Below are 22,371 nucleotides of genomic sequence, written 5' to 3'. Positions count from 1 at the left end.
TGCAAATCAAAACTACCATGAGATATCACCTCACACCAGTCAGAATGGCCATCATTAATAAATCCACAAATAACAAGTGCTGGAGGGGGTGTGGAGAAAAGGGAGCACTCCTGCACTGCTGGTGGGACTGTAAGCTGGTACAACCACTATGGAGAACAGTATGGAGGTACCTTAGAAATCTATACATAGAACTTCCATATGACCCCGCAATCCCACTCTTGCGCATCTATCTGGACAAAACTCTACTTAAAAGAGACACATGCACCCGCATGTTCATTGCAGCACTATTCACAATAGCCAAGACATGGAAACAACCCAAATGTCCATCGACAGATGATTGGATTCGGAAGAGGTGGTATATATACACAATGGAATACTACTCAGCCATAAAAAAGAATGACATAATGCCATTTGCAGCAACATGGATGGAACTAGAGACTCTCATACTGAGTGAAATGAGCCAGAAAGACAAAGACAAATACCATATGATATCACTCATAACTGGAATCTAATATCCAGCACAAATGAACATCTCCTCAGAAAAGAAAATCATGGACTTGGAGAAGAGACTTGTGGCTGCCTAATGGGAGGGGGAGAGAGTGGGAGGGATCGGGAGCTCGGGCTTATCAGACACAACTTAGAATAGATTTACAAGGAGATCCTGCTGAATAGCATTGAGAACTTTGTCTAGATACTCATGTTGCAACAGAAGAAATGGTGGGGGAAAAATGTAATTGTAATGTATACATGTAAGGATAACCTGACCCCCTTGCTGTACAGTGGGAAAATAAAAAAATTATAAAAAAAATAAATAAAATAAAATGGTAAGCATAAAAAAAAAAAAGAAATAGCAGGAGTTCCCACTGCGGCTCAACCAGATCTGCAGCGTCTTGGAAGCACTGGGACACAGGTTTGATCCCCGGCCTGGCATGGTGGGTTTAGGGTCTGGCATTGCCACAGCTGTGGCTTCGGTCTTGGCTACAGTTCGGATCTGATCCCCAGCCCAGGAATTCCATATGCCATGGCGGGGGGCAAAAAAGAAAAGGAAAGAAAAAAAGAAATAATATAACCCTTCTTAAGAGAATGGATGTTAATGAAGCCACACTTAGGGACATATAACAAAACCGATAAAAGCAAAGCTAAAGACTTACTGCGGAAAACAATCAGAGGAAAAGTAACCACGAACGCACCGTAGCAGCAGTGAGATCTGTCCCCCATTTCCAACAGAAACAGAGAAAGCAAGGAGCCAGTGGGACGGCATCCTGCCTGCCTGCAAGGATTCCATTTGCAGGCGAAGGTGAAACAAAACATCGCCAGACAAAAACTGAGCCAGTGCAACAACGGAAGACCCGCCTTAAATGAACATTAAAGCGAAGTCTCCAGACAGAATGACTGAAAGCCAGAAATGCAGGAAGAAGTGAGGAGAGGCTGAAAGGAAACTTGAGAAGGAAAGCGGAAGTGAGGCCAAGCTCGGTTTAGGGTCACAGTGTTGTGATGTCACGTGTTACATTCACAGGTGTGCGGGGTCTAAGCTACAAGCAGAAATAAAAGGCATGACGACACGGACAGGAAAGGTGGGGGACAATGAAGCATCCTGAGGTCCCAGCATCGCTTCGGAGGCAGAGGAGCACTAAGGGGTACCTGTTACGTAAGCCGAGCAGGCACCCTGTAATCTCCAGGGTAACCACTGAAGGAATAGGAAAAACACGTACAGCTACTGATGATTAGAAGCAGGAAAACGAATAATAAAAATGCGTGAGTAATCCGAAGCAGTCAGGAAATAATGTTTAAAAGGAACATAAAAAAGTCGGGACAAAGAGAAGACATATAATCAGACGGTGGATATAAACCTAATTATTATCAAAAGTTGAATTAAAGGTAAAGATTTAAATATTCAAATTTACAAATAATGATGGTTAGTCTGGATTTTAAAAAGGAAAAGAAAACCCATGTGCTGCTTACAAGAACTAGATCCTAAATATAAGAGCACAGGGAAATTGGAAATACAAAATTGGAAAGGACACATCACTGCAAACACTAACTAAAAAAACCTGCTTGTTCATACCGGATAACATAGACATTAAAGTAAGAAGTATTATTTGAGGTAAAGACATTTCATGAAACTGAAAGGTCAGCCCACCAGAGAGCCAGCATCATTTTAAATGTGTATGTACCCAATAACACAGCTCCAAACAAAAAGCAGACATCAGCAGAACTAAGCCTAGAAATAGAGGAAGGTAAAATCATAGCCGGGACTGTGACTACGCCTCTCTCAGTTATTAATGGGAAAGGAGACCAAAACCCCTCAAAATGGGAAAGACGGCTCCAAGTTTGGAGTGAAAGAGTGCAGCCATCAACATAAGATTTGCAACTTTAATGACAAAAGCTTTAAAACTGCCCTGGATAAAGCATCATACACAGAAGAGACCAACAGTGATACGGTGACCATAACTGCCACACGAGTCATGGAGAAAGAGCCAATCATGCCCAATGAGATCTCACAAATTGCTGATACACCCGACAACATAGCAGAAAATGGCCTAAGGATAAGGAGAGACAATTGGCCGAGAAAAGGGTGTGAATGTTTTGTGAGCATGCTTAACCCCGCTTGACAGGAGAGAAGGCAAGTTTAACCACCACTTTCGCTGTTCACTTTTCAAGGAGGAAAAGGCACAAGCTGCTGACGCCTGCGTTGTGGGCGGGTCAGTGCTGTGGGCACAAGTCAGTGCTGGGAGCAGGTCGCTGCTACGTGCAGGTCAGTACTGTGTGCCCGCCCCTGGGATGTGGGTGCTTCCTCAGCTCCGAGGGCGGTTTGCTGCTCTGTGGCAAAGTTTAAAACCTGTACCGTTGACCGGAGTCACTAGGCGTTTATCCCACAGGCATTTCCAAGTAGGCATGAGGTCTGCGCAAAAGCATTGGAGTGTGAGCCTGTTCAAAAGTCCAGGACACAGACCATGGGAGACAGACTCTGCTGGTGTCCACCTGCAGTGTGGCCTTGCTGCTCCAGTGAGGTCAGGACCTATGTCACACTTATGGACGCAAAAGAACGTAGGAAAGGCGAGGGAAGCACACGGGTACAGGTGCGTGGCGTGGTTGTGTTACGTAAGAGGAGAGCCCCAGTCCTGGGAGGGAGGCTCGCTCCTGTCCTGTTGTGAGCTGCCCTCAGAGAGGGCCACATGGCGAGGACATGAGGGCTGCCTCCAGGTGACAGCCAGCAAGCAATCAGGGCCCTCCATCCCACCACCTCCAAGGGGCTGAATTCTGACAAGATCCACGTGAGCTCGGCAGAGAACCCTTCCCCAGCCGAGCCTTCAGATAAGACCCTGTGTGGCAGCCTTGCGGAAAACCCAGGTCAGCGGTGCCTGGGTTTCTGACCCACAGAAGCCATGAGGCTACGTGCACGTGTTGTTTTAAGTCCCTAAACTGGAGGTACTCTGTTACCCAGCAAAGGAAAGGGAACAGACCCATGTGGGAGTCTGGGCAGCTACAAATGAAAGTGAAATCTTCATGTGTTCCCAGGAAAGGTGCCCCATGTTTAAGTTTAAAACACACAGTGGGTAGAATATGATACAATTTTATTTTAAATATTTATACCCACAAAGACATTGTGTGTGTGTGTGTGTGTGTGTGTGTGTATGCCCATAGAGAGAGGGACTAGACTAGATAGATGGATGGAAAGATGGACAGACGGATGGACGGATGGACGGACGGATGGACAGATCGCCAGGTGAAAGGCAGGAAAGTGGGTAGCTGGAAAGAGAGGGAGGGAGACAGGCCCCTCCTCTGTGAATCCACCCACTCCGAACGTGGGCGTGTTGTGCCCAAATCAACAGCTGTGTGCCGGCCCCCCAGGCACACGTCCCCAGCTGACCCTGCTAGTGTCAGCTTTCCCACCCTTTTCATGGTCTCTTTAGTACCATATTTTTCACGTTCAGGAGGCATTCTGCTTGTGGTTAAAATGCCCCAAGCGTGGCGCAGCAGGGCTGTCTATGTCCCTGAGCACAAGGAGGCTGTGACGCGCCTCAGGGACAAGCACACGTCAGACGAGCCTCTTTCAGGCCTGAGTTGTAACCTGGTGGCCGTGAGCGCAAGGTGAGCTAAGATGCACAGCAAATACATACTGAATAAAATGCCTTCCAACAGAAACACACATGCAACAAGGTCACCTGTTGATCAGTTGGTGGAAGTGTGAGCAAAGGCTCTCAGGAACCCAGCCCCAGAGATCCCCGGGAGCCATGGTTCAATAGTTGCAGAATTTGCTAGTTCAGTGTTTGCGGTAACTTGATGGGACGTAACTGCCGTCAGTAAGAATGCACTGCATGTGTTTGTGGATGTGCGTGTGCGTGCAGGGCGAGCTGCTGCATCCTAGGAGAATGGTGGGAGCTGGCAGCCAGCAGGAGGGGGCGGTGTCCTGGCTGCATCTCCTGTCTTTGCTGTGAGTTCTGTGGCCATGGCTGTGTGCTACTTGGTGACAGTGGGGCTGTCTGCTGTCCTGCAGGGAGGCGGGTGGGCTATCGGGCCAGCAGTGGCCTGGCTGGGGCCGAGAGGGGCTGTCCTGGAGGAGAAGTGGGCCGTCCAAACCCAGGGAGCTGCCCCAGAGGGAGGCAGGGCCATCACCCCCTCCGAGCCCAGCTGACCCATGGGAACCGCAGGCCAGGAAGCTGCCATCATCCTGCAGGGCAAGAGAAGCACAGGCTTTTGCCCCAATTCATAGTCCTGTGGTTTCAAGTGCAGGAGAGGTAGACAGTGGACTCATGGACAGGAAGGAGGCAGAGAGGCAGGCCTTGGTGGCGAGGAGTCCCTCAGAGCCCACGAGTCCTGGGAGGCCACTAAATGCCCCTGCCCCTGAGGCCCTCCTGACAGGTGGCGGCAGTCCAGCTCCCACAGGATGAGGTGTTTGACCAGAGGGAACGTTTACCACCCACCTGCAACGTGAGTGGTGGCCTGGGCTGCCCTGACAGGGGACAGGACGATGCCGCGAGACCCGGGAAGGTCAGAGGCACCCCACCCCACACCTGCTCCCCTGGGGACACAATGGGACAGACTCTGGAGCCAGACGCTGTCAGGATTTATGAGCGACAACATCACAGGCAGAGCATCCTCATGCCGCCTGGGAGCCGGAACTGGAGGCTTCTTGAGCCTGGGAAACAGGAGCCAGGAGGGGTATAAAAGGCCCACATGTCTGAGCACCGCACACACACTCACACACACTCACACACACACACTCACACCTCCTCCAGCCCCACTGCCCCCACCATGGCCGCCTCCACCCTGTCCGCCTGCTCCAGCGACCTGAGCTACGGCAGCCACGTCTGCCTGCCCGGTTCCTGTGACTCCTGCACCGGCTCCTCCTGGCAGTGGGACGACTGTCCAGAGAGCTGCTGCGAGCCCCCCTGCTGCGCCCCCAGCGGCTGCACCTCCGCGCCCCGCCTGGCCCTCGTCTGCACCCCAGCGAGCTGTGAGCCCAGCCCCTGCCTGTCAGGCTGCACCAGCTCCTGCACCTCCTCCCTCTGCCAGCCGGCCTGCTGTGTGCCCATCTGCTGCAGGCCCGTCTGTTGCACTCCTGTCTGTTGCACACCTGCGTGCTGCACACCTGTGTGCTGTGAGGCCTCCCCGTGCTCAGACTCCTGCTGCCAGCAGTCGAGCTGCCCGTCGTCCTGCTGCACCTCCTCCCCCTGCCAGCAGGCCTGCTGTGTGCCCGTCTGCTGCAGGCCCGTCTGTTGCACTCCTGTCTGCTGCACGCCCGTGTGCTGCGAGGCCTCCCCCTGCTCGGCCGCCTCGTGCTGCCAGCCCAGCCCCTGCCCCTCGTCCTGCTGCAGACCCTCGTCCTCCGTGTCCCTCCTCTGCCGGCCCGTGTGCCGCCCCGCCTGCCGCGTGCCCGTCTCCTCCTGCGGGGCCCCCGCCTCCTGCTGCCAGCCCAGCTGCTGCCGCCCGGCCTCCTGCGTGTCCCTGCTCTGCCGCCCCGCGTGCTCCCGCCCCGCCTGCTGCGTGCCCGCCTCGGCCTGCGAGTCCCGCTGCTGACCGGGCCCGTCCCCCCAGGGCCAGCCGGGCTCAGGTCCCCCCCCCCGTGACCTGGTCCTCCCAGCCTCCCCTCAGTCCTGACCAGGGTCAGGTGGCTGTCCCCACTCAGGACAGGGTCCCCTCATGTCCCCACTATCCTGACCTGACCTCTGAGCCCTGCTCCCAGGGCTCCTGCCTCCCAGGAGGTGCCGCCACCCGCCCCTGGGTCACCTCCCCTCTCTCCCCGTTCCTCTGCCCGGGTCCCTCGGCCTGGACTTCCCACCTGCCAGCACCTCCTCGGGCACCTGGAGAAATAAACTCACTTTTCACCTGACCCGCTTCCTTCCACCTTCACTGGGGGGCAAACACAGGCTTGACCCGACGTCGGTCACCTCCAGCCATGGGTGTGTCTGGGAGTGGGGGGTGCGAGAATCTCCGAGGCGGTGGTCTGACTGCTCTGGGCGGGTCACCGCGGGGCTCCTGCCCTCGGCAGGAAGGTCAGTGCCTGCTCAGCCCCCAAGCCTGGGGCTTTCCAGAGGCTGGTCCCCTGTCATGTCTGGGGGTTCTCAGGCCCCCTGGACCATTTCCACTCATCGTCCATCTGGGTGAACTGGCCCTGAGTGTCCCCTCCAGGTGGTCGGCCTAGGGGGTCCACGTAGCCATAGCCACTACGGAGCTGGGGTCACGGCTGCAGGGTGTCCCCATGACCTGCCAACAAACAGGCCAGGCCTGCATGTACCAAGGCCATGGACCACAGCCCACACTGACCATGTGGTACCAGGTAACGTTCCTGAGACAAGGACGGGGACATCCCAGGACGGCCACCCAGGCAGTGGCTGGAAGTGCTGCCGAGCGTGGCCTCTGTCCCTGCCCATCCAAGGATGGGACAGGTTCAGCCCTCCCCAAGGCCCCCTCGGACTAGGCGCTGCCTCCCTGCCCCTCCCTCTCCTGCAGCCTGTGTCCGGGACCAGAACCCCCGGTGGGAGCCCCTTTACCCCCGAGTCTCAGCCTCCTCTTCCCAGCTCCCTCCCCACGCCATGGGCTCCCCCGCCACCTCCCCTCAGCAAGTCCCCCTCCCTTCAGCCTCTGTTCGCTGTTAACCTCAGCCTCTGGGGTTTGGTTTACGGAGCTGGTGCTTCCAGGGGAATGGTGTGGTCTGATGAGCTTTGAAACAGATCTGCACGCTATGGCCTCCGCCCAGGCCGCAGCAGAGACAGCCTCTTCAGGCCCTCCGTCCGGGAGCCGCAGCTCTGCCCCAGGAAGTGAGTCCCGCCGCGCGCCCTCCCACGCTGGCTTTGTTCCCCGTCTGGGGCGTGGTCTCCTCAGAGCTGACCCTCGCCCTCTGCTGAGCAGGGCTCACTGCGTGGATGCAGGATGACCCTGGGGGCGCTGGCGTGTCTCCAGTTCTGTGATTACAAATAAAGCCACGATAAACGTTGCTCGGCGTCGCTTTTCCCCGCTCCTGGGTCGACAGACGCCCAGGCAGAGCTCTGCTGGGTCACGGGGTACGTGTGGCGCGTGCAGCGGTGTCGGCATTTCCCCACGACTGGTGAGGACGGCTGAGCTTCGCCTGTGCTGGTTTGCCATTTGTGTGTCTTATTCAGGGATGGGTCTGTTCAAAACCTCTGCCCATTTTTCTTAGACTGTGTTCTTACTGCTAAATTGCGAGGGCCCTTCCTCCGTTCTGGATGCCAGCTGTCAGTCAGATGCACGTACTGCGAGTCTCCACGTCTGTGGCCTTTTCATTCTCCTCAGTGTGCTTTTTGAAGAGCTGACATCTTTAATTTTGATGAAATCCAACCTATCACCTTGTCTTCAGTGGTTCTAAGACAGCTTTGTCTAAACCCGTGTTCATACAGACTTCGTCCTGCGTGTACATCAATATTTTATGGTTCTAACTTCTATGTTTAGTTCTACAATTCATCCCACGTGATTTTTGACTCTGCTGTGAGTTGTTCCAGCACCACCTGTTGAAAAGGCTATCGTTCCTCCATTGATCCACCTTTGCCGAAAAACCATATACGTGCGTGGATCTATTTCGGGACTTTCTGCGCGTTTCATTCTTCCATGTTTGTTATTACACCAATCACACGCTGCCTTGATGAGCATGACTCTAAATTAAGTCCTAGAAGCAAGGAATGTAAACCTTCCAGGTCTGTTTTTCTTTTTCAAAATTGGTTGATGGCTAATCTAGATTCTTTAGACCTCCGTATTGATTTTAGAATATGTTTTAAAATCAGCTCCTTGGTTTCTACAGAAAGGCCACTTGAGATTTTGACTGAACTTGCATTAAACTCTTAGGTAAATTTGGAAGGAATTGACATGTTAATAATGTTGACTCTTTCAATTCATGGAAATAATATGACTCTCCAGTCATTTCGGATTTTTTTTCTAGCAATATTTTGTCATTTTTAGCGCATGGACCTTATACATATGTTAAACTTCTCTATTGGAGAATGCTTATTTCATTCCCATCTCTTCATTGTTACCATGTAGAAATACAGTTGGTTTTGTATATTTTCCTTATAGCCTGTAAACTTGATAAATTTCCATATGAATTCTGTTAGCTTTTTTTGTATGTGCCTGCCTTAGAATTTTCAGTAGTGAAGCCTCTGAGCTTGGCGTTTTCTTTGTGGGAAAATTTTTCACTATGAATTTAATTTCTTCAACCATAGAGGGCTATTCAGATTTTCTACTTTTCCTTGTATTTGTTCCTACAATTTATATCTTTTCAGTTACTTACCTATTTCATCTAAGTCCTCTAAGGGACTGACTCTATCAGCATAAACTGATTTGCTTTTTCCCTTTATTGGTCCTTTTTTTTTTTTTGGCTCCACTTTCAACATATGGAAATTCCCAGGCCAGGAATTGAATCTGAGCCACAGTTGCAGTAATGCTGGCTCTTTTAACCCCCTGTGCTGGGCTGGGAATCAAACCCACGCCTGTGCAGAGACCTGAGCCACTGCAGGCAGATTCTGAACCCACTGTGCCACAGCAGGAACTCCCTTTTCTCTTTTTTTTCTTAACCAGGAAAGCTAGAATTTCCTGGCTTTATTGATCTTTTCCAAAAACCTAAATTTGGGTTCATTCATTTTCTCTCACATGTCCATTTCCTGTTTGGTGGGCGTCTATACTTTCCTTCCCTCTACTTACTTTTGTTTCTTTTTGTAGCTTCTTAAGGTAGAAACTTTGATTTTGGTCCTTCCTTCTTCTCTAAGTTATTATGGGCTACACATTTCCCTCTGTGCACTATGTTAGCTGCACCCCTCGACGTTCATTTCTGTTTTATTCAAATTTCTAATCTGATTTCTTCTTTGACTTATGGATAACTTTGAAGTGTGTTGTTTAATCTCCTAATATTGGACAATTTTCCAGGTATCTTTCTGTAGATAAAGTTTCTGATTCTGTTGTGGTCGACTAACATTCTCTGTTATGATTTCCATCCTACTAACTGTGTTGATACTTGTGCTATGGCCTAGCATGTGGCTTATTTTGTTGAGTGTTATCTATATGCACTTGAAAAAAAAAGGTGAATTCTGTTGTTATTGGGATGTTACATTTTATAAATGTCATTCAGGTCATTTTGTATAAAGGTCATTAATATTGTTCAGATCGGTAGTTTACAGTGTTTTTCAAGTTTTCTATATACTTACTAATTTTATCAAATTCAGAAACATCTGGCTACTATCTCTCAAAATATTTTCCTGTTCTCTGTCTCCATCCCATCTTTTTTTTTTCAGGTATGGCAATTGTATGCATGTCAGACCACTTAATATCATTCCCCAGGTCATGAGGTGCCATAATTTTTTTGTTTTTTCATTTTTTTATTGTCCTTGGGCTTAGATAATTCCTGTGGCTATGTCTTCAGAGTCACTGACCTGTTATTCTGCAGTATCTAAACTACTTTTAAGCTCATCTTTTAAATTTTTTATTGTTGATGGTTTATCTTTCAGTTTTTGGGAGTTCCATTTGGTTCTCTTTTGTATCTTCCATTTATCTCCTAATTATGTTCATGTTTTCCTTTAAAAACCTGAATATATTTACAGTGGTTTTTTTAACTACCTTGTCTGCTAATTCCATCAATTTTGTCATTTATGGGTTTATTCCTATAAATTGTTTTATGTCTTGTTCACAGGTGACATTTTCCTTCATGCGCCTAGTAATTACTATTATTATTATTATTATTATTTTGGTTTTTTTAGGGCCACACCCACACTATATGGACGTTCCCACAGAGGTCAAATTGGAGCTGCAGCAGCCGACCTATGCTACGGCCACAGCAGCACTGGATCTTTAACCCACAGAGCGAGGCCAGGGGTTGAACCTGCATCTTCATGGATGCTAGTCAGGTTCATTACCGCTGAGCAATGATGGGAACTCCTAGCAATCTTTTTTTTTTTTTAATGCTGGACCTCAGTACAATAATACCTTAATACTGTTGAATAGTGAACTTCATTTCCTCGCTTTAAAGAGCGCAGCCTCACTCTGTCTGGCAGTCATGAGCAGTGGATCGGCCCAGTGCTTTCCATGCTTCCACGCCTGCTTTTCATTCTATTAGGACAGATCCAGGGAAGCCCTTCCTCATGGGCGGGTTTAGCTCTTCATCAGCAGTGACCCCTCGGGGTCTGCACGGAGTGGCTGTGGTCCTCAGCCAGGTCACCCTGCTCTGATGGGCTGGGGTGCTAGTGTCTCTGCCCACTTGTCCCCTGGGGCTCCGCAGTTGTTCCCTGTCGGCCTTGCGGGGCTCTGAGGTGGGGTGAACAGGTCAGCCTCCAGCAGGGCCCATGGGGGCCCCGGGGAGCTCTGTGCATTTCCTTCCTCCCGTGTCTGCCTCAGCCGCCTTGAACTCTGGCTCCAACCCCTTCAGCTCCACAAAGCGGTCATGTGCTGTGGTCTAGAGGCTTTCGGCCCGCGAGCAGGGACGCTTGGAGCCTCACCCTTTGTACCCCTTCTCTCGGGGGCCCAGGTCCTGTGCTGTCAGTTGCATGATGGCTGAGAAACAGGTGTTTCCATCTGGTGGGAGGAGGAGGCAGCCCATCACATCCCAAAGCCAAGCCTGACCCTCTGGGTCTAACAGCGGTTTCCTTCCAGCCCAGCCCCCTGAACCCCAGTTTACTGCTCAAGATCCTCCCCCGACTCTGAAGCTGAGTCTGCCTCCTAGTCTGGGAAACGCTCCCGCAAGGTTCAAGCCCAGCACCGAGGTGTGCCTGTTGACGGGGGATTAGCCACGCGACCAACACCCTCCAAGCAGGATCAGGGGTCCCGGAGAAGAACACTAAAGCTCAGTTGCCCTATTTGAGGGCCCTGGCCTCCACGAGAAACCTCCCCACTGCCGTTCCACCAGGATTCAGTGGTGCCCTGCGGACACAGACCACACGGCAGATACGCCTGCACAGCAGCCCCAGGGGCAAATCAAGGAAGAGCCACTCCATGGGGACCGTGCGTGGCCCCCAAGTGACCATGGGCTGCAAAGCCCACCTGCCCTCTGCAGCCGGGAAACCACAGGGCCGGCAGACGCTGGGGACTGTGTCGGGCGGGGGAAGTGGATGTGAGCCAAGCCAAGGAAGGACGCCAAGGACACGTGGAGGTCGACGCCGTGCTCGGGCACCGGGCCGTTTATGGTCACTTAGCTGAAGGGCATCCAGAGAGGCTCAGGGTCACTGAGCTGAGGGGACACACACCACAGATGGAGCTGAGCTGACCCTCGTGAGGGCAGGGGAGCTGTGGGGAGCATTGACGGGAGGCCTCTGGGAGCCCCACAGGGCTGCGGCCTCGAGACCGACTTTCAGGTCTTCCATGCCACCCAGCTCAGCCTGGACCAGGGGACAGCAGGAACAAGCCACGGTCTGGATATCTCGGGATGTGGCTGTCTGCTGCCAGGAGTGCCTCGACCCTGTCCTGAGGGAAGCAGCCACCTGACATGGGGCAGGCCTGGACTGAGGACCAAGTCACAGGGGGGACCTGAGCCCGGCTGGCCCTGGGGGGACGGGCCCGGTCAGCAGCAGGACTCGCAGGCCGAGGCGGGCACGCAGCAGGCGGGGCGGGAGCACGCGGGGCGGCAGAGCAGGGACACGCAGGAGGCCGGGCGGCAGCAGCTGGGCTGGCAGCAGGAGGTGGGGGCCTCATAGGAGGAGACGGGCACGCAGCAGGCGGGGCGGCACACGGGCCGGCAGAGGAGAGACACGGAGGACGAGGGTCTGCAGCAGGACGAGGGGCAGGGGCTGGGCTGGCAGCACGAGGCGGCCGAGCAGGGGGAGGCCTCGCAGCACACGGGTGAGCAGCACACGGGCGTGCAACAGACAGGAGTGCAACAGACGGGCCTGCAGCAGACGGGCACACAGCAGGCCTGCTGGCAGGGGGAGGAGGTGCAGCAGGACGACGGGCAGCTCGACTGCTGGCAGCAGGAGTCTGAGCACGGGGAGGCCTCACAGCACAGGGGCGTGCAGCACACAGGTGTGCAACAGACGGGCCTGCAGCACACGGGCACACAGCAGGCCGGCTGGCAGGGGGAGGAGGTGCAGGAGCTGGTGCAGCCTGACAGGCAGGGGCTGGGCTCACAGCTCGCTGGGGTGCAGACGAGGGCCAGGCGGGGCGTGGGGGTGCAGCCGCTGGGGGCGCAGCAGGGGGGCTCGCAGCAGCTCTCTGGACAGTCGTCCCACTGCCAGGAGGAGCCGGTGCAGGGGTGACAGGGACCGGGCAGGCAGACGCGGCTGCCGTAGCTCAGGTTGCTGGAGCAGGCGGACAGGGTGGAGGCGGCCATGGTGGGGGCAGTGGGGCTGGAGGAGGTGTGAGTGTGTGTGAGTGTGTGTGTGTGTGTGTGTGTGTGTGTGTGTGAGGTGCTCAGGCTGTGGCTTTTATACCCCTCCTGGGCATGTGTGTTGTCCTTGCAGGAGGCTCCATGCCATCCTCCTTCCTGGTTGTGGGTCCAGAGAACCATCAGCAGCTGTTTTTGTTCTGGGAGCTGCTCAGCTCACAAAACTCTTGAACGTCCCCGGGGGCATCTTGTTTTTGTTCTACGAAGAAACCCTGGGGTCAGTTACCTTGTTGTCTTAGCCGATGTCACCGCGGGCCAAGGGGGAGCGCGACCATGGGCCCCGAACTTGGCTCCTTTGAGGGGAGCGGGGCTGGGGTTGCCAGGCTGGCAGGCTGGGCTGTGTGCCTCTGTGTGGAAGGTTAGAGCGGCGGACAATCGGGTTTCTAAAGAAAGATCCTGCGAGTCAGCTTTTGTTCCGTCAGCCCTGGGTAGGCGTCCCGGGGCTCACACCGGAGCAGAGCTTCACCCAGCTCAGCTCACACAACAGAGACGATTCTCAAGGTCTGGACGTCAGATGTCTGAGGTCGTGGTGTTGGAAGGGCCAGTTCCTTCTGCGTCTGTGGGCGGGAATCTGTCCCACGAGTTCTCCTAGATTCTGGGGCTTTAGGGGCTTCTCCCCTCCCCTGTCTTTTTCAAAGGGTCCCAGCTTTGGGACAATGACCCGTCTTTGACATTTTGACCATTGGAGGTCTTTCCTTTGGCTCGCGGACCCTTCCATCTTCCCTGCTGCCAGCCGCTTCTCGGAGGAGCCCTGGTTCCTTGCAGCGGGTGATGGCATTTAGAAGCCAAGACCCGGAGCGAGGTGTGCTCACGGCTGCTGTGTGTCTTCCCCCAGACCCTCTGGTGGCCAGAGCCTGGAGCTGCATGTCTGTAAACTTACACACACCTGGATTTAGGGGAACGCCTCCCATCGTTCACCATTAAAGATCGTGTTAGCTCTAGTTTTTTGGCAGATTAGGTTTCTCAGTTTAAACCTTCTCTGTTGCCGAGAGATTTTATCATGGATGATTGCTGGATTTCATGAAATGCTTCTTATGATCTGTTAATATGATCCTACAGTTTTCTTTGTAAGTCTGTTTATATGGTAATATCCCTTAACTGATTTTTAAAAGCTTTTTATTTTGAAGTAGCTGTAGATTCGCAGGAAATTGGGAAGCTACTAGAGAGAGGTGATGTGTACCTATGTTGATTGGTTTTCGAATGCTGAAGCACTCTTGAGTTGCTGCGTAAACGCCACTTGGTTGTGGGGATTGTCCTTGCCTGTTGCTAGGTTTCGTTTGCTAATTCGTTCAGGATTTCATGTCTACATTCACGAGGATGTTGGTCTGTAGTTCCCTTTTACTATAACGTCTTTGGTTTTGATAACGTTGTCCCCATCGCAGGGTCTGCCAGCTTGTTTTCCACTTTCTAAAAGAGATGACGCAGAGTTGGCATTTTGTTTTCTTTAAATGTTCAGTAGAGGTGTCTAAGAAACTGGACTCGCCTTAGTCGATGTAGGACATTCCAGTTATCTCTTTCTTCTTTGGTGAGTTTTGGTAGCTTTGTCACCAGACCAAAGTGTGGGTCTCCTCACCCATGTGCAATAAAGCCAATCTACAAACACCAAGTTGTGAAGGAAAGTGCAGGGCTTATTGCAGGGGCCAAAAAAGGAGTCCAGGAGGCTAAGGCTCAAAGGCCTGACGTCCTCCTCGATGGCTTTCGGGGATAGATTTCCAAAGACAGGGTGTGTGGGGGCGTGGTCCATGATCAGCTCACAGACACTCTTCTGATTGGCGGGTGGTGAGGGGCGTGGTCCATGATCAGCTCACAGACACTCTTCTGATTGGCGGGTGGTGAGGGGCGTGGTCCATGATCAGCTCACAGACACTCTTCTGATTGGCGGGTGGTGAGGGGCGTGGTCCATGATCAGCTCACAGACGCTCTTCTGATTGGCGGGTGGTGAGGGGCGTGGTCCATGATCAGCTCACAGACACTCTTCTGATTGGCGGGTGGTGAGGACATCACGAGTCAGCATCGGGACCTTCGGGTTCCAACCAGCCTGGGGGCTGCGTGCTGATGGGCAGCAGGCAGTCAACTTCTTCCCCCTGGGGGGGCTTCATTATCTGCAAAAATGGCTCAAGGGTGGCTTGGCATAGTACCTGCAGTCCTTGAAGAGGAACTAAAAGTCCTTGACTTTGTTTAGTGGCTAAACTTACTTTGTCTTCCTTGGCTGTTTTCCTTTGTTTCTGCTTCTTCTCACTTCTCTGATTAAATTTAGTCTTCAGAACTCAGGGAAGGCCTAGGAGGCTCAAGTTTTTCTACCAACAAGAGGCAGGCAGGAGTTCCCATCGTGGCACAGTGCTTAATGAGTCCGACTAGGAACCGTGAGGTTGTGGGTTCGATCCCTGGCCTCGCTCAGTGGGTTAAGGATCTGTCTTGCTGTGAGCTGTGGTGTAGGTCACTGACGTGGCTCGGATCCCGTGTTGCTGTGGCTCTGATAAACTGCATTGCTGTGGCTCCGATTAAACCCCTAGCCTGGGAATCTCCATGTATCACGGGAAGTGGCCCTAGAAAAGGCAAAAAGACAAAAAAAAAAAAAAAGAGGCAGGCAGAGGACAAGGGGGAGGGTCTGTCCCGGTTACGGCGGTGCCCAGGAGGAGCTGGCCCGTCTCATCTAAGGCTTGGAATATGCAGGCTTAATGTCGTTTGTAGGGTCCCCTCATTATCCTTTTAACTTCTGGAGGATGTTTAGTGATACCCTATTTTCCTTTTTGCTTTCAATTTTGGTTTTTTTTTTTATTACTCAAATGAATTTCTCACCTCTGTAGTTGTAGAATGATCATCGAAGTCTGATTTCACAGGATTTCCATCCCACAGCCCAGGCGCATCCCCCCACCCCCCACCTGTCTCCTCCGGAGACCAGAAGTTTTTCAGTCTGTGAGTCAGCGTCTGTTCTGCAAAGACGTTCCGTCTGTCCTTTTTTCAGAGTCCACGTGTCCGTGAGAGCATTGGAGGTTGGCGTCTCACTGTCTGGCTGACTTCACTTCGCGTGATAGTGTCTAGGTCCATCCGTGTTGCTAAGAATGCCGGGATTTCGTCCCTTTGCATGGCCGCGTCACGTTCCATTGCGTGTGTGTGCCACCTCTTCCGGACCCGCGCCTCTGTCGGTGGACATGTCTCGGCTCCCGAGAATGTGCTGCAGTGGCCGTCGGAGGGCACGTGTCTTTGCGAGTCGTGGGTTTCTCCGGAGTGATGCGCTGTTTTTCATTCTTGACGTGGAACGAATAGCTTCTTGTTGTTTGCTCCCTGTCAGACCGGCCAGACGTGTGTCAGTCTGCGGGCCTCCTCAGAGAATGGGCTTCGGCCGCCGCGAACCTTGCTCCGGCCGCCTTGGTCTCTGCCCCGCTCCTCCTTCTGCTCACGGCGGGTCCCACTGCTTCTGTCCGAGTTTCTCCGGCTGAAGCCCGGACGACTGACTTGGCCACTGTCTTCTCTTCTGATGAGCTCACGCAGGACCACTCACCTCCCTCTGCATCCACACGCCTTTCTGGGCCGACCGCCCTGGTCTGTAACCCGAGGCTCGGCCTGAGCTGCCCTCCACGGCCCCTTTGGCCCAGACTCCGTAACTGCTGGATTCAAACACGAGCTTGAGGGTCACGGGGTCAGGAAGGCTCGCAGGCCGAGGGATCTGGAGGCGGCCGAGCCTCGAGGTGCTGAGCGCGTTTGGACATCCGCGTCCTGCAGCCTGAGGCCACCGCTCGGTCGCTGTCATGTTCTCACTCATCTGGAGGATGTGCAATAAGGGAACAGACAGCTGCCTGGATCGCAAGATAATCACGCCTTGCAGGGAGGAGCAGTGTTTTATAGCAAAGGTCCGGCCGGGGCTCCCCCTTCATCCTGGCCGCCCCCCCCCCCCCGGCTCCGGGCAGGGGAAAGCGGGAGGAGGCATTTCCGGTCAGTGGAGACGCCTTCTGTGGGTGGGACCCCGCGGTCCAAAGCCCTTGTCCCCGTGCACACGCTGTCCTCGCCTCCTGAGTGTCCACGTGCCTGGTGGGGCCAGACGGTTGCTGGACTCAAAGGACAACATTTGAGAAATGTGAGTGAGGCAGGGTGGGGCTTGGAGCTGGCCAGCGTGGGGCCGGGCGGTGGACGTTCCTGGTCAGGGGACGAAGGCGTCCTGGTGGCCTCTCACCTGTTCATGCAAAGCAAATGTCAGCCGGTCACCAGCCGCACTGGCTCTCAGACCTGCTGCAGGCACACACAGGTCCTCTCTCAGACTCGAGCAGGAAGTTAAAAAAATACACCTAAAACGTGGCCTGCTCTTTGGAGGCCTCTCCTGCAGCTTCCATGGCCTGGTTGCCACGTGGCCCTTGGGGCTCCAGGCCGTGGACGTCCCACGCGCCAGCCCCAGAGCCCGGGTCCTGTTCAAAGCCCAGGGGCCCAGCCCCACCTAACTCCACTTGACTCCTTTTGAAACAAGTGGAGGAGTTCCCATGGTGGCTCGGCAGTAACAAAACCGACTGGCATCCATGAGGATGCGGGTTCGATCCCTGGCCTCGCTCTGTGGGTTAAGGATCTGGCGTTGCTGTGGCTGTGATACAGGCCGGCAGCTGCAGCTCTGATTCGACCCCTGGCCTGGGGACTGCCATACGCTGCAGGTGCCCTAAAAAGACAAAAGAAAACAGTGACAAAAAGCAGATTTGAACACACGAAAGGGACAGGCTCACCTCTGCTTTGTGCTCCACCTTTTCTAGTTATCCTGTTTTTGTTTGTTTTTTTTTTGTTGTTTGTTTGTTGTCTTTTTAGGGCCACACCTGCAGCATATGGAGGTTCCCAGGCTGGGGGTGGAATCAGAACTGCACCTGCAGGCCTGCACCACAGCCACAGCAACACTGGACCCAAGCTGCATCTTCAGCCTACGCCACAGCTCTCGGCCACACTGGATCCTTTACCCGCTGAGCGAGGCCAGGGATCACACCCGCACCCGCGTGGACACTAGTCGGGTTCGCGGCTGCGGAGCCAGGGCAGCAGCCCCTGTTTCGTTTTTTGACCAGGCTGATGGGGGAGAGTGAGGCCTTGTCCCCGTTTGATTTGCGCTTGTCTCTGGCCACACTGGCTCCGTGGTCGTCGGGTGCGGGTCGTCCCCCTCTTTGGTGAGGACTGTTCTCACATTTTCCTGCGGGCGTCCTGGGTGCCTCGCTGCTTCGGTGTGGTGGCCCCTTGTCCGTGTCAGGAACAGCAAGCCCTTTCTCGCTCTGTCCTGTGACTTCGGCACAGCCCAGGCTGTCCTTTCTCAAGTGGAAATTCCATTTTGATGTGAGCAGAGGTACCAGCTCCTTTCCGAGGGTTTATGTCTATTGCTGAGACATCTTCCTCAACCCCAGGTCACAAGGGCGGCCCCTACCTTGCAAGGGTCCCCTTCCTTCCCAGCTGGAGGGGACGCCGTGTGTCCTGTTTAGGAAGGAATTTGTCCTGGCTTTCCTTCCACCAAGGCCCAGGTTTCCCATCGCCGTCCACACCCGCCCCTGACCCGCGTCGGGCCTGGACAGCGTGTCCCCCGCCTGCCCGGGGCCTCGGCACGCTGGGCCCAAGCTGGACAGCGCTGCTCCTGAGGCGGTGTCATCGGGCCCACTGTCCTGCAGGGCGGCCCTCATAAGGGCCTCACCTAAATTCTTGGAAATGAGCGGCCTCTGGGCCCTGGGCGCCGCGTAAACTCAACAAAATCCCGAGTAAAGAGGATGTTACTGCCCCGTGGGTCTCGCACCCGCCCCAGCCCCTGGAGGCGCCCATCTCAGACCGTCGGAAGCCGGCGGGGGTCCACCGGGCTGTGCCTGTGACTCACAGCTGCACATCGGGAATGAATCAGTCCTCACGCCCCCCGCCCCCCCACCCCCGCCACAGCCCCCCCAAGGAGCTATTCTGGGGCACCAGGAGCCTGGCTCCTACAAATCCTCTGTGTGATCCAGCGGGCCAACCGCGGGCCTCACAGGAAGCACCCCCGCCCCTGGGCCCGGGGCACAGCAGGACACTGCTGTCCTGAGGGGCTGGCCTCACTGGCCACGGCCACCGTCACACGCACACGCACATCTGCTCTCCGGCCCCAGGGTCTCCACCCCGGCCTCCTGTGGAGACGCGTTCCCCGCCCGGGCCTGGTCCCCAGGCCTCTCCCAGTCCCAGCCCTTCCACCCGCTCTTCCCGGCCCCGGGGCTCATCAGGCGGCAGGTGGCTGTTTTCCTGGGCCCCTGGGCCTGACCGCCGGTGCCCTTCCCAGAAGAAGATGTGCCCTGCTCACAGTCACAGCACAGGCTTAAGTCACGGCTCTGCCCCTGCTCCAGCTGGTGCGACGGGCGGGCGGCTCAGCTCTTTCGCCAACTCAGCCGAGCCCCTGACCGCGACGGGTACCACCCTCCTGCTTTATAGATGGGTGAGCTGAGGCTCCGAGAGCACGATGCCGAGGCCTGGTTTGGGCCTTACGTGCAGCCAGCTTTGAGTTCATCTCTTGGTGGCTGGAGCGTCCTCTCTGCTGGATTATAAGCAGCCACGGGCAACAGCTATTGGCTCTGGAAGCTGCCGTTTCCAGAGGCCTTTGTGGAACAAGCAAAGGCCACACGACAGCACAAGCACTGCTGCTGGGTCCAAGCCAGCCTTGGCAGGGCGTCCGCGCCACACCCGGGCTTGGCAGAGGCTCAGACACGCCCAGCTTGGAGGGGGAGAGGAGGCCCGGTGTGGCCGATGGAGGCTGTTGGCATGGGGTGTGGGGTGTAGGCCAGAAGCTGCAGCCAGGGTGCCTGGTGAGGGAGCAGATCTGGTGTCCCCACTTGGTCTGGAGTTGGAAGTGGGGACAAAAGCTGGGGACGCTGGTGGTGACGGGCCAAGTTCTGGCTGTTCCGGCCTCATGGCAGCAGAGGTCGCAGGTCAGCCCTCTCTAGCCCCACCACTGTGGCTCGGTCACTCTCTGTCACTCTGTCCAGCCTCTCGGCACAAATCCATCAGGTGCTAGTGACTATGTCACGGTGACAGAGTCGATTTGGGGACTCCAGGTCACTCCCTCACTCCTGCAGCCAGAGGGGCGCCCCAGGAAGGCACACTAGCCCCGAAGCCCCTGGGCAGGGCGCGTGGATGAGGCGCGGGCAGAGAGAGCCCGAGTGGACGGGACACCTGCCAAAGCAGAGGCCGCAGGGGCTGGGGAGGCGGTGGGACCAGGAGGAGGCTGTGTTCCTTAAACGGTGGAGGGAGAGGCTCGCAGAGGATTAGCCACGTTCGGGCTCCCCAGCTGCCTGAGCCTGGGGCTTGGCCGCGCCGAGGCACGTCTGGAGCCGGGAGGCCTGCCAGGTGGAGGGCCCAGGTTTCCCATAGGAGGGGCTGGACCTGGCGGGGGCCACAGCTACAGCTGAGGGGACCACCCACGGCCAGGCAGGGCCCGGGTGCCCTGTGTCTCGCAGTCTTGGGGATGAATTGGGGTGCAGGATGTTTACCTAGGGCCCACACTCTCCGGGAACCCCACCCAGGCGCATCCATGGGCCGTGGAATCCGACCCCGGCCACCAGCGCAGGACGTGGGTCAGGGTCTGGCTCTGGCTCGTGGACGCAGACTCCCCTCCACCCCTGAGACGCCATTCTCTTCCCCGGGGCCTGTCTGGGACCCTGCCCCCGACCCACAGAGTGTCCCCGTGGGATGCCTGCCCGTCACGACAGGTACATTGGAGCACAGAGCCCGGGGCACTTGGTTTAAAGCACACGTGTTTCAAGGGGCACCGCGTCGCCTCCCGCGCTGCTTCTGGCCTTCGGTGGTGTGAATGACAGTGACCTCTCGCCTGCACAGCGCAGCCCCTGTCGCTTCCTCACCGTGTCCTCCCAGACGTCCGCGTGTCCCCAACACTCGCCCCCTCGCTGCGTGTCCCACTGTCCCCTCCAGCTCTGCCCTCCGCCCCGCCCTCTCGGCACGACCACACCCTGTGGCGCCTCTGAGCGCCCTGGAATGCCACCCAGCAGGAGGACATGGCTGTCCCTGGCTGCGCCCAGGCTCAAGGGCCCAAACTCTGGACCACGCTGAGCACGGGGCGCGGGGAGGGGTGGTGGTGATCGAGCGTGGTTTCATTTTGAGAACCCGAGCTCCCTGCTTGTTGCGGCCGCCGGGCCGGGCTCGGCCCTCCCACCGTCCCCGGTCCTCCCACCGTCCCCGGTTAGTAAGAGTTCCGCGCATCCTGGACGTGAAAGCTCTGTCCCCTCGGCCTGTCATCCCTCCCCGCCGGCCCTCCCAGCGCTGTTCTGGTCCCTCTAAAGGCTGATCTTTCCTTCTGTCCCTATGCTCCAACTGGGAGCTGCTGTCTTTGAACTCAGTGTCTTTTCTTTGAACTGTTTTGGAGCAAGTTTTTCTACCGAAAGTCCCTTGATTTAACGGAGAAAACCTACTCCTTGTCTCCTGCTTCAGCCGCCCCACCTGTGACGCCTCCCTCTCTGCCTCCAGGCAGCGCCCCTCTGGCTGCCCTCTGGCCACTGTGTATCCCAGAGCAAAGGGGCAGCCCCTCTGGTCAGGGGGAGGGGGAAGCGGGGGCTGGGGTGGAGGGGGGAGTGCTGTGGCGACCACCTCTCATCGCCCAGACCTTGCTTATCCCAGGCCCCAGCCTGACACGTGGTGGCCGAGTCGAAGGGTTCAGAGGCAGCCGTGGGCCCTGCTCCAGGCCAGGACTTCCCTCCTACCGCTGGGCCTGGGGGTGGGGGGCTGCCCAGAACCCCGCCTCTAGCCACAGCCGCTCTCCAGGCTCCTCCCTTTCCTTTCCCGTTATCTGGCCTCAGGTGAGTTTTATTTCTGATGACCTCGGACTTTGGAACGGGAGCCTGTCGGCTCCTCTACAGTTCGAGGGACGAGGCAGCGCCTGGTCACAGGGGTGGCATCCAGGTCCTGTCTGATGTCCAGTCCTCTAACAGTGCCATCGGGGACTGGCACAGATGGCTCTGCTGAGGGCATGGGGAAGGCCGTGCTTGTCGCATCCCAGACCCGAGATGCTTCCGTGTGCGAGCCTGTCTCCTGGGTGGGGGCTGGGACCCCCCTGGTCCCCCAGCACACCCAGTACAGTGACATAGAATGTGCTAAACCCAGGGCCAGGGAGTGGGGGGTGGGGAGAAGAGGTCACGGGCAGACCCAAGGGGGCCGAGACTCTTGGGGACTCTGTGTGCTCGCTGGTTAGAGGGACAACCGTGGCCCCCAGCTTGCAGGGCTCCTGCGAGGATCCTGCAAAACACTGAGGCCAGAGCCTGCCACGCCCTGCGGTCGTCCTGGCCTAACCCCCCTGTGGTGTCCCTGTCACAGACCTGCGGCCCCTGGACATCCTGGCAGAGGCGGTCCCTCCCGATGGCATGGCAGCGGGCGTCAGGGTGACGCAGGTCCAGGGTGCACGAGGACTCCAGCTCTCGGCCGCCGCCCCCCACGCCCTGAGCTTCCCTGCCTCGAGGGTCTTCTCCAGATGTGACCTCTTCCCGGAAGAATTTTCCATTGTCGTGACCTTGAACGCTCCCAGTCTCCCTCCTAAGGTCAGTGACGCTTCCTACCCTTCCCGTTAGAACCACCCCACGAGCCTC

At 55.8% G+C, this 22,371-nt stretch overlaps 3 protein-coding genes across 6 annotated transcripts in view; 2 read left to right on the top strand and 1 right to left on the bottom strand.

Moving 5' to 3' along the window:
* Positions 1–22,371, top strand: part of TSPEAR (thrombospondin type laminin G domain and EAR repeats) — a 134,257-nt gene that overhangs the window by 67,467 nt on the left and 44,419 nt on the right. For all 3 annotated transcript variants that reach the window (XM_047797919.1, XM_047797918.1, XM_047797920.1), the window contains exon 2: positions 22,103–22,323. In XM_047797919.1, coding sequence (XP_047653875.1) covers positions 22,103–22,323 — 221 coding nt within the window. The remainder of the gene's footprint in view (positions 1–22,102; positions 22,324–22,371) is intronic.
* On the top strand, positions 4,598–6,021 carry LOC125137197 (keratin-associated protein 10-3-like). Its single transcript, XM_047797921.1, has 2 exons — positions 4,598–5,529; positions 5,608–6,021. The coding sequence occupies exons 1-2, from the start codon at positions 5,179–5,181 to the stop codon at positions 6,019–6,021; spliced, it is 765 nt and encodes a 254-aa protein (XP_047653877.1). The 5' UTR covers positions 4,598–5,178.
* LOC125137229 (keratin-associated protein 10-8-like) lies at positions 11,948–12,801 on the bottom strand. 2 transcript variants are annotated; one of them, XM_047797925.1, is made up of 2 exons: positions 12,488–12,801; positions 11,948–12,424 (listed from the first exon to the last, which is right to left on the bottom strand). In XM_047797925.1, exons 1-2 carry the CDS (start codon positions 12,758–12,760, stop codon positions 11,996–11,998), a joined length of 702 nt encoding a protein of 233 aa, XP_047653881.1. In that variant the 5' UTR covers positions 12,761–12,801; the 3' UTR covers positions 11,948–11,995. The 2 variants fall into 2 exon arrangements, with proteins under 2 accessions (XP_047653881.1, XP_047653880.1); XM_047797924.1 differs by having other exon boundaries at positions 11,948–12,801.

Source organism: Phacochoerus africanus, chromosome 1 (genome assembly GCF_016906955.1).
Source record: "Phacochoerus africanus isolate WHEZ1 chromosome 1, ROS_Pafr_v1, whole genome shotgun sequence".
In the NCBI taxonomy this organism is placed as follows: domain Eukaryota; kingdom Metazoa; phylum Chordata; class Mammalia; order Artiodactyla; family Suidae; genus Phacochoerus; species Phacochoerus africanus.
Note: the sequence above shows the minus strand (reverse complement) of the source record. Positions and strands in the feature narration are given on the sequence as shown.

What these genes read in the sequence shown, in the direction of transcription:
- LOC125137197 (XM_047797921.1), top strand. Translation starts at nt 5,179, where the DNA reads ATGTCTGAGCACCGCACACACACTCACACACACTCACACACACACACT. An exon ending in TCTGCCAGCCGGCCTGCTGT is followed by an intron (nt 5,530 to 5,607) that starts GTGCCCATCTGC and finishes GTGTGCTGTGAG; the next exon opens with GCCTCCCCGTGCTCAGACTC.
- LOC125137229 (XM_047797924.1), bottom strand. Translation starts at nt 12,760, where the DNA reads ATGGCCGCCTCCACCCTGTCCGCCTGCTCCAGCAACCTGAGCTACGGC.